General features: G+C 39.6%; 1 protein-coding gene across 2 annotated transcripts in view; it reads left to right on the top strand.

The window, feature by feature from the left end:
- Positions 1-281: 281 nt before the first annotated feature.
- Positions 282-11,287, top strand: part of LOC137635000 (phospholipid phosphatase 2-like) — a 74,004-nt gene continuing 62,998 nt past the window's right edge. The window contains exons 1-3 of one of the 2 annotated variants that reach the window (XM_068367601.1): positions 282-360; positions 511-652; positions 6,664-6,815. In XM_068367601.1, coding sequence (XP_068223702.1) covers positions 559-652; positions 6,664-6,815 — 246 coding nt within the window. In that variant the 5' untranslated portion in view covers positions 282-360; positions 511-558. Of the gene's footprint in view, positions 653-6,663; positions 6,816-11,287 lie in introns of both variants that reach the window. The other variant, XM_068367600.1, reaches the window with a different exon arrangement.

The raw sequence follows: 11,287 nt of genomic DNA, 5'->3' as shown, positions 1-11,287 counted from the left end.
TTGGCGGTATACAAATTGTGAAACTGGCAACTACAGTGTTGATGTGTTATTTTTATGATTATATTTATGCTAATTAAAGTAGATAGGATAATAATAGTAATATTTAGGTAACCGAGATATATTGGCTAGCCTATAGTTTAAACACCCTAGTAACTAATATTGATGATAAGCTTCAAGGAATTATACGAAATTGCATTTCTGTGTAGTTCAGAAACCAGTGCCAAATGCAACCCTCTGCCAAACGCCTGCCGCTGCCGCAGACTTGCTCAATTTCTCAGAATCAGTAGAGAGTAGAGTAGACACTAGTGTTCACTCACTCACTGTCACGGCTCTAACGTGACCACTGTACTCCAGTATTAGGTTGTGATACGTAACGTTGTTCTTGTGTTGTGACATTATTCTCCCACTTCCATTCTTCTTTATAATGATGATTATTCTTGGTTAGAAGCGACCTGCCTCTTCGGAAGACAAACCACAGACCATCGTTCAAATTGTAGTGTTTCGTTACAGATTGTCAAAACCTGGTATATTTACTGTTAACAAGTGTTATCTACCACCATGACGAGTGAAAGTAGTGAGGATGAACAAAAGAAAAGAACACAGTGGATACAACGTTATATACAGCGGTACAAAGCAAAGCTAGGCTTCATTCGTAAGTTGTTTTGTTATATTTGTTGTTTTGGGAAATTTGGATCAGCTGATTGGGCCTTATCGTTGCCAATTAGTATATTTCATAAACACCTCTGATTCAAAGGAGATAAATGCAAAAATTATTAGTATTGCAGGAATCAAATTATGTATACTAACTTGTATGATTAATGTATTTTCGTACCCCCTCTATAGTATTACTGCTAATTATAGAATTAATAATGACTCATTTTCATAACTGTTGAGAGCGAGCACCCGGTAAAAGAGCGATATTTATTTCGATTTCGCTTCTGCTATCATGTTTACACAATATTTGACATGAAGAGATGTATATGGATAAAGCTATCCTAATTATGAAAAGTTAAGACATGCTCAAATAAAAACAATTTTCAGGACAAAGTACGATGATGATTGTGACTGCAAGGAAGATAATGCAGAACATATATTTTCATGGCCAAAATTAGGATTTATAAGATATTGGATATGTTGTATTTTGCAAAACCATTAGGACTTATAAGATATTGGATATGTTGCATTTTGCTAAATCCTAGGAGAGACCGGCTGGAATATCTAAGTTGGGCCATAAATCTGAAAGAATCTAAAATTACTACAATAGTTACCAAAAATAAGGAGGTTTTATCCCAACTGAATTCAGGTATAGTGGAATAAGATTTAACTCGAGTTTTTAATGAAGACTTGTTTAGGGTTACGGGAAAAGCTTAATTACATTAATACGGGGTATAAGTTTAAACGCCTTGCACCTATCCTTATAATCAAGTTAATGCAAACTTATTTTGCAAGTAATCTGTTGGAACTAGGAATGGTAAAGACCCTATCATCGGTCTAGGTATAACCAGATCGTGCTGTTACCAATGATGTCCATAAAATGAGGGATTTATCCTGGATCATTTGTATAACGATGTACAGGAACATGTGCATATAACACCATCTAACCAAAACTTCCCCACCTAACCTAACCTAACCTAACCTACATGCCATGTCCTTACCTACTTACCTAAATGGGGGCTAATGCCCCCCTATGACCCCCTTTAGACTGCCATATTCTTAGCCATAGGGTTGAAAGTAAGGGAGTTATGGAGCATGGCTATCATCATACATACACCCATTTATCCCTTTTCATGAGATAATCTACATTACTTGAGATTAATTAACGTTTTGGTGCATTCCTTAAAATTATGAGGTCTAGCATGGTTGACATTAGCCGAGGCTGTTTACTTCAATGTCGGGCTGAACCACAGAATAGCTAAATAGAGCATCATAGGGTACCTGGCATTTAATATAACTAAAAGATGGTGTTGTTACAAAAAATCAAGAAGAATAAATAATTTATGAAATGACAAACTGTAATGCCCAAAGTCTAAGGCCTACAGTGACATTATATAAAGTCAAAGTTTGATTGTAAATAATGTATACCATGTACTTCCTTAAAATTCTTTACCCGAGTTAGTGGATAGTTATCCAAGAAACCTTATAATTAAAAGAATTAAGACTTTGTTTCTGAAGCTTAATTGTCCCAAATAAAAAGGGTACCATGGTAATCCTAGCTCACCAGATTTCTGGATCTTATCAATTATCCCTGTTTTCATGTGAATGACAGTCTGATTATAATATTGTTTTTTTTCTCTAGTTACTTGATAGTTATTAGCCTAATCATAGGCATTGCGTGGAAGCAAAGTGAGAGATTTATCCAAAGAGAAATGAATGAGTGAGAAATGTCAACATTGAAGCTTGTGGTTGTGTGTCAAGCATTGATTTAAAATTTCCTTGAGGGAAGAAAATAAGGGAAAATGTTAGCTTATTAAGCTAATAAATTTTTTGAAAGGACATGCTAACTGTAGGAACCAGAAATTTCTGAGACAAAGAACTGCGATGGTAATTGCAAGAGATAATTGTTCCGCCGCTACATACAAAACAACGCCATTTATTGGTTAGTTACTTTCGGCGAAGCTGAAAGACGAGCCATTAGATTTTTAGCAAGGGTTAACTACTCGTCTGTTAGTTAGCCTTGGGGGGGGGTTGGGGGTAGTAGCCAAGGTGGCGGTTTCCAGTATCATATCACTATATCGATGACCACGGCCCACCCTGAGATGTTGTCTTGTGGGTGGAAGGCTCTGAATTCGACAACCTTCTTCCTTAAGGCTGCTAGTCCGAGGCTATTGAGGGCAGAGCAAAAGGAGTCCGAGCATGCCTTCTTGCATGTTTTGGCCTGCATGAGGGCCATCAATGGGTTGTCAGACCCAACAGTGGCCCCATAGGAGGGTAAAGACATGGTCTTAGACTGTGTCTATGACATTCAAAAGCCTCCAAAGACTAATTTGTCCTTGCCCTGGTCTTAGGGTCTGAAGAGTGTCTGTGGAAGGCGATTGCTCTGATCACCGGCTCCTCTAGCTCCCTCTCGGCAAGCTCATCCTCAAGACTCCTCCCTCTGCTGTGTGTGCAGCAGAGGAAGTACTACGAGGTCTTTAATATGCTACTTCCGGCCCTCCCTCTGCACCATTCCTTGGTGGAACTGACAAAGGGGTTCTCTATAGAGAGACATTTTGGGTTGCAGGTTTCATTCTCTGGGTTTGAGATCCTCAACTAGGAAAAGGTGGCGAAGTATGCATTGCAGGCTACTTCGTGGCGGGACCTCTGGTTGGGGGTCTGTGGGAAACCTGATACGGACTGAAGATTGGTCAGAAGAAAGCTCCAGGAAGGCAATGGAAACTTCTGCTGTTGGGAACTTGAACCTTGGTTCCTTGCCCAACAAGTTGTAAACTTGTGGGGAAATGCCATTCTGAGGCAAAGAGACTCAATAGCAGAGAAGTTCCATTGCCAAGTTCCACAGATCGAGATAACGAAACTCTGGAACTCCTCTATGGAGGGGTCCTCCTTGTTCAGGAGGAAGTCCAGTCAGGACTCGCTCTTCCATAGGACCTTGACACCCCTGCCTTATAGACCACCTCCTCTTCCGCAGAAGAAACTGCAAAAACCACCAACGATTAAGACTACAGCCATCCATCCCAAGGTGTCTAAGAAGCCCTTTCCTGCCAAGGACAATAAAGGCCTCAAGTCTTCCTGTGGAGGGAAGAATCCTAAGGGAGGCAGCTGAGTTCGGAACCGCTAGGATGGGCAGTCTTCCCACTTGTTCACCAGTGGGGGGGATGCCTGTATCGCTGCTGGCAAAGGTGATACAGCTCGGTGCCGAACCCTAACATTCTGTGATTCGTTCAGGGTATCGCGTTCAGTTCACACAATCTCTTCCTCCACTGACCAAAGCTCCAGTTCCATCGAGCTTCTATGTGAAGGGATCCGTAAAGGAGCTACCCCTTTGGGCCGAAGTCCAGACTATGTTGGAGAAGGGCACTCTCCAGGAGGTCCTCGACAACTCCTCAGGCTTCTTCAATTGACTTTCCGAGTGAGGAAAGGAAACAAGGAAAAATAAAATATTTTAAGAGGGTTAACAACATTAAAATGAATAGTTCCTATATAAACTATAAAAACTTTTAACAAAACAAGAGGAAGATGAATTAGATAGAATAGCGTGCCCGAGTGTACCCTCAAGCAAGAGAACTCTTAACCCAAGATAGTGAAAGACCATGGTACAGAGGCTATGGCACTCCCCAAGGCTAGAGAACAATGGTTTAATTTTGGAGTGTCCTTCTCCTAGAATGCTTACCATAGCTAAAGAGTCTCTTTTACCCTTACCAAGAGGAAAGTAGCCACTGAAAAATTACAGTGGAGTAGTTAACCCCTTGGGTGAAGAAGATGGGACCAGAGGAACGGACGGATCTCAGTGGTGGGTGACAGATGAGAATCTGCTAAAGGGTGTCGACCTCTTGGTCTTTCCCCGGATTTGATCCTCAGGCCTATGGGCAGAGTGTGAAAAGTACCAGCACATAAATCTGAGAGATGAAGGCTGCCTTCCTGACCCTTACTCAGTTCCTGGCAGGCCATTCAGTGGTGGTGATGAGCGACAGCACTACAGTAGTGGCTTATATAAACGAACAAGGTGGTACTTTTTCGCAGCCACTATCCCATCTGGCAGTAGAGATCCTGAGATGGGCAGAAGACAACTCGGTGACCCTATCAGCTTGCTTCATTCCTGGCAAAAGGAATGTGCTTGCAGACAATCTGAGCAGAGTGACTCGGATAGGGGCTCCGAATTGTCTTTGAATCATCTGGTAGCCAACGAAGTTCGGATTTTTGGGGGTTTCCTGACTATGGACCTGTATGCCACATTCCGGAATTTCAGGCTCCTGCTGTTCTGCTCCCCACTCCGGACCCCAAGACGCATTCCAACAACCGTGGGACAACATCGTTTATGCCTTTCCCCCTGTTTTGTCTCGTGAAAAGAGTACTTAACAAGACCAGAATGTCGTGTTAAATGTATCTTTCATAGTAGAGATTGATGATAATGGCAAGGTTATATTAGGAAACTATGTGGAAAGAGATTAAAAATATTAGACTAAATAATTATAGTAAGAATGAAATATGGCTGTGTTTTTTTTTATAAAAACCTTTTGTGTTGTGTATGTGTTTGGAAAGGTACCTGTAAGTTTTAAAGTGCATAAGCAAGCATGTTAGTCGAGTTGGTTGTAAATATTTTTTTTCACTTTTGAAGAAACAGTTGCTACTTAATGAGAGGTTGAATAGTCCATGAAGTAAGTACACTACAGTATTACAAAGTTTTTTTAGTCTTGCTATAGCTATAGGTTCCTGTGTGAACAAATTGATAAGGTATGTGGTTTAAAATAACTTCACTTGCTAGAATGGCAATTGTTACCATGTGAATAATAGACAGCTTTGTAGCATTGTCACTTCTTCTCTACCCCTCCCCATCAGCCTTTTACGGTGCATTAAGCATTCTTTTTGCGTAACATCGTATGCTTTACTTCGTCTGGGATTTTAGATGAGGATTTAGTTTTTTATTTCTATGAACCTTCTTTGATGCTCACATTGATTTTTTATTGAAACTTGGTTTATCTTGACATTTACCCCAGAAACTAAACAAAATTTCTCATTTCTTTCCTACCAAAAGGCTTGGGCCTTTACTACTGGATAGAAATGATTAATTAAAGTTGTTAAAGGCAATGACCATGGGTTGGGTATGCTGTTCCATCTTTTATCTCTGTCTTTGACATTCTCCTATTACCAAGTCGTGTGTTGGCCCTGTCCCAAGATTGCTGGCGTTATTTAGGTTTTTGGTGATTTTAAGGAATGTCTTCTGGAATTGTTAGTAATTACTATGTGGAGGAGGAGGAATGTCTCGACCTATACCAGATCTTTCAAGTTGTTCAATCTCTTATTTTTTTTTCTTAATTTCTTGGGAAAAATTGTTAAAAATTTTTATTCAATCAATGGATTGTAAGAGTTGTAGGTGTTTGATTTTCGAGGTATCAGTGTAAATTGGAAGTAGTTTGATATAAAAAATTGTTTGGCTCTCGTAGGGCAAACACAAAATAGTCTCGAATGACAAACAAAGACTTTATTAAAGTAAAATTGAAGTTGGATAACGAGTTGGTAAGAGACCAAAGGAGTTAGATGGAAAGTAATAATGGAGAGCAGTGTAGGTGTACGCTGAAGAGATGCTATAGAGAACTCTTAGTACAATCTTCAGCATAATAGGAAAGGCACACTGCAACTGGTACTCCTTGCACGGATACATTTAATGAAATTCTTGAGTACAGTACAGTATTCAAAATATATTTAATGTTTCTAGATGGTCCCAGCAAAATGTACAACATAGTTTTGCATCTTTGATAACAATATATCTATAAATGAGCCTATTATTAGTTATTGGAAGCATTAATGGTTTCCCATTTTGCAGCAAGCCACCTCTAATTAAATCATTACTCTGTTTCTCTACATTCCTGTTAATTGATACCTTTAAAACAAGTGTTTGTACACTAAGAAGCTACAATATTTATAAGTTTTCCCATTATTGTATGATCATAGCCACAGGAAAATATAAAATATATAGTTCACTATGGTGATGTATAATTTCTTTTCCAGTTGGAGCAGCCCTAATCACGACAGTTTGCTACATACCACCTGACTACGCTACCGTTTCTTGTGATGATCCATCTATAAGGAGACCTTATTACCCCGACACCATTTCTGTTCCACTACTACTTTCTGTTGCAGTATTTGGACCATTTTTTATGGTTAGTTGCAGCCAAAATTATTCTTTATATGTTTAGAAATGGGAATATAGAAGATAAGCTATTCCTCTGTGAATACAGGGTGTAATAATTTCTATTTTAATTGAATGGCCCCATATCCTGAAAGGTTTTTATTTAAGGCTCAGGTTAATTACCAGTTAAGTACTGTACTTGAGTAATGGTGAGATGTCTAAGAAAAGAGGGGGGAGAGGACAGCTTTGGTTGCTGTAGGTAGCTTGTTGTTCATTTTGTATTCTGTAATTGAGATTGATCTGTAAGTCTGCAAATTTTTTATACTGAATTAGTTTTGATACTGTATAGTGTTCTGGATGGAATTATTACAGTTCCATTTTGCACTTAAGAAACATTGTGCGACATTCTAGTTTTAGAAGTATAGCCTGAAGTATGTATAGCTGTTTGATTTATTAGCCATAATGTATGCTATATTGAATATACTGTATTCATTTTATATTACTGTACTGTAGAAATTGTGTTTTTGATACTGTATTTGATTTTTTGCTTGTATATATCTAGATATACTGTGCATGTTATGACTTGAAAAAGATAAAGTATAGCTAATATGTTAAAGAAATTTCAAGGAAGGGTAATGTTATGTTAACACCTGCTGATTTAAGTACAGTTAGATCCTTAAATGCGCTTTTTCCCCATAGTTATATAGATGCACATACTTCCCATAGTTTTTTGTGTTTAAAATGTATGTCATTGACTATTGTTATACAATGAAGCATGTAATGTTAAAATATCAAACTACTGTACTCCCATAGTTTGCAAGATGTACCATGTCACACCCAAAACGGTAGTAAAGTCAGTTTCACTGATAGACTAAATTGGAACTACAGAAGTCAGAATTTGATTTGTAGATAGATGTAAACTTCTTTACTCTTTTACTGCTCGTTGCATAACAAACTAACTCCTCTGTCAGGGCCACATAGAAAATATCTGAGGAGCTTGCTCTTTCTGACAAACACAAGTCTAAAATTGCTAAGAAATTTTTGCATCTAGTAGTGAGATAGATTAATTATCTGCCATTAGTGACTATACATTCCTAATACTGAAATAGCTTTTTTTTTTTTTTTTTTTTTTGAAAGTGAAGGTGACACAAAAAAAATGCAGAATTTGAAACTGGTTGACCATAAGAGAAAATGCTGGGAGTGTAGGCTGTCATTGTTTCTGGTCTTTGGCAAGTGAAAATGACATTACATTGAATTTTTAATTATACTTCTTGACTAATAGTAATTACTTCTAAGAAGTAGATGATAATGTTCATTATATATTTGTATTGTATTAATAATTTTGTATTTATAACTTTATAAATTTTCTTTTTCTTTTTACAATATTTATAGCAAGATTACAATGTAGATAAATTGATTGATAAAATTGTAGACTAACAGTATCAAAGTTACATCATTGATGACAGCTACACTATCGGTAGATGTATTTACTACATCTACCAATAGTGTAGCTGTCATCAATTTAGAGATTGTTTTATATGCTTTTAATGTCATTTTTCTCTTGTAATGTATACTACTCTTATTTAGGACTCCGTGCATAGCATTGCGAAAAGAGACGGCGGACCCAAGAAAAGATAATAAGGAAATTTGAGGTTCTAGCTGGGTTCCCTTGCCCAGTATAAAAATAGAGGGGGGTTGTCCAGTGCCCAGTTCTCTTGACTGTCTACCTTTTGCCCAAATTTCTGGGTATTCCACCGTTTTATCTTTTTATGTAGTGAACGTTGGAGTGTCGTCGGCATTCGGACACTAGGCAGTCTGCGTGCTACACCTGGCCACAGTCCGCAAACCACTACAATATGGATAGTAAGTGTGTTGAGTGTCGGGAGTGGTCTGTCTCTCAGTGGAAAAAGTTTGGGAGAAGATGTAAGAAGAAGTCAAAAAGGAACTATACTCCTTCGAAGGTTTCTTTGAAGCAGAAGAAACACAAAGCTGCTTCTTCCGCCCCTTGACCTCCCTCTGAAGTTTCTACTCGAGCAGTTTACCCTAGGATTCTGTGGAGTAGTATCGCAGGTCCCTTAACTCCTGGTCAAATTTGGTCCTCGAGAGACAGGGTTGCCTCCCCTAGCAAGGTCTCTCCTCCCAAGGGAGACCTTGTCTCTTTCTCCCCTTTTTCAGTTGTGGCTGTCCCTGGGTTTGCCCAGTCCACCTCCCAAGAAGGTGTTGTTGCAGTTGCTTCAGTAAGGTGTAGGATTGCAACTTTTGTCAGAGTCAGATGTGAACCCTTTAGCCCTGGTCGAAATGGTCGTCTCTAAGGTTTCGTCTGCTGCCCTGCCAGCAGAATCTGTTCCTGCCTCTTCCTCTGTTCCTTCAGGCGCCGCCGAGGACTGCGCATCCCCTCCCAATCCTTCGAGGGTGGAGCAAAGTCCAACAACAAGAAGCATCAGAGTAGGGAAATAACCAATGGGAAAGCAGGACGGTTGTGGAGAGTTTACAGTTAGGGGGTGTGCAAATTTTAAGATTATTCTCGGCGGCTGGGCAAATCTTGTACCATATCTCTTCGTATCATAAAATTTTTTCCTTAATATGAGGTGAAAAAAATCTTCGCATATCATTTCGTATCAGGAATTTTTCATATACAGAAACATTCGTATCAAGAGCTATCATTACACTAGTTATTGTGTTTTCCATATGAATCCTTACTAAAAGGACAACCAGTTGATTTATTTTAGTTGCAAGTTTCTGGACCCCTTTCTTACTGGGAACCATTTCATAGAGAAAATGTCTTTGAAGACTGTATTAAATTTTTCAAATTTGATATGATTTCTCTATGATCAGATGAAAACTGAAATTTACTTTGGTATAAAAGAAAATGGATGGGATATTAAAGCAACTGCATTGTATATATAGTGCTGTATTTAACGAAATTACAATGAGACTTGAAGCTGTCCTCTCCAAATTCCAGAGGCAGATGTCAAGGAAGGAGATAGTTTTCTCCAAAACTACTCTGTATGACCAGGGTCCTTGTTTCCTTTCGAGGACATAGGGAATGGCCGAGAAGTGGAAAAAGGTAAGCAAGACTCCCTCTTCTACAGGGCAGTAATATCTCTGCCGCCCATGTCAGCACCTACTGGGCTTAAGGCCATAAGAACATTAGATTCAGCCAAAGGCAATATCATTCTAAGGAAGGTGATCCCCAAAGGACAGCCATTCACGGTAAAAGAGCTTCCTTCCCTTCACTATCACCAGTGGTGTGATGTCTGAGGCTCAGATGGCAGAGGGCATTGCTACAGGGCCGAATCCTGGACTGTAAGTTTCCTCCGATTGGATCACGTTGTCCCATTCACCAGCTCTCCTCCTCCTCTTGATTTGTCTCCCATTGAGGTCATTGGCCTTTGCAATGGAATCGGTAAAGGATAAAGTCTTTTGGGTAGAAGTACAGACCATGTTAGAGAAGGACGCTCTCAAAGAGGTCCTCGGCGTGCCCCCAAGCTTTTAAAGTAGACTTTCTTGTAGAAAAGGTATCTGGAGGGTGGAGACCAGTCGTTGACCTCTGCGCACTGAATGAGATTGTGCAACAGAGACTCCATTCAACAAGACTTTATGATCTCTTTGTACCTAAAGGATGACTACGTCCAGACCCTGGTCCATCCATCCTCAAAGAAGTATCTTCGGTTTGTGTTTCACAAGGTATACCAGTTCAGGATGCTGTGCTTCAGCCTGTCAACAGCTCCTTAGGTGTTCATGAGTGTTCACCTTAGTCTTACCCTGGGCCCACGCCAACGGCATTCTTCTCCTGTGCTATCTAGACAATTTTCCGATACTGGTAAACTTGATGGAGACCCCTCTCCTTCATTGAGACAGATTTCTCTGGTTTTACCTTGATTTAGGGATAATTTGAACTTGCAGCCAAACCAGGAAATAGTATACCTGGGGTAAGTATAGATACCATTCAAGTGAGTCTTTAATTCGTTCGACAAAATTGCAAGGATAAAAAAAGTGGAGCAAACTATCATGCAGTGAGAGACTACCAGCGCATCTGTGCTAATAACTGATAGGTAATCTGGCCTTGTTAGAGTGCATGATGCCAAACAGTCTTCTTTGCATGTGCTCACGAACAGGTCTCAAGGCAGAGACCCTCCCGGAATGTTCATTTTGGTGGAAATGGAGCAGAAGACAGACCTGATTTGGTGGAGTCTCGACTCCAACCTTCTCAGGGGTTAGACCTTTCTCCAACCCTGAATTTGATGCTCTTCACCAATACATCAAAAGGAGGGTGGGGGCTGACCTACTGTAGTACATTGCTTCCGGACATTGGTCCAAATCAGAGTGCCCTTTCCATATAAACCTCCTGAAGGGGAAAGAAACATTCCTTGCTCTTCCCAAATTCCATCATCTTCCAGAAGGTTGCTCGATAGTGCTGATGAGCGACAACACAAATGTAGTGGCTTACTAAAACAAACTAGAAGATATTGTTTCACAGTAACTTTGCCAACTAACTGGAAA

Source organism: Palaemon carinicauda, chromosome 45 (genome assembly GCF_036898095.1).
Source record: "Palaemon carinicauda isolate YSFRI2023 chromosome 45, ASM3689809v2, whole genome shotgun sequence".
Classification (NCBI taxonomy): domain Eukaryota; kingdom Metazoa; phylum Arthropoda; class Malacostraca; order Decapoda; family Palaemonidae; genus Palaemon; species Palaemon carinicauda.
Note: the sequence above shows the minus strand (reverse complement) of the source record. Positions and strands in the feature narration are given on the sequence as shown.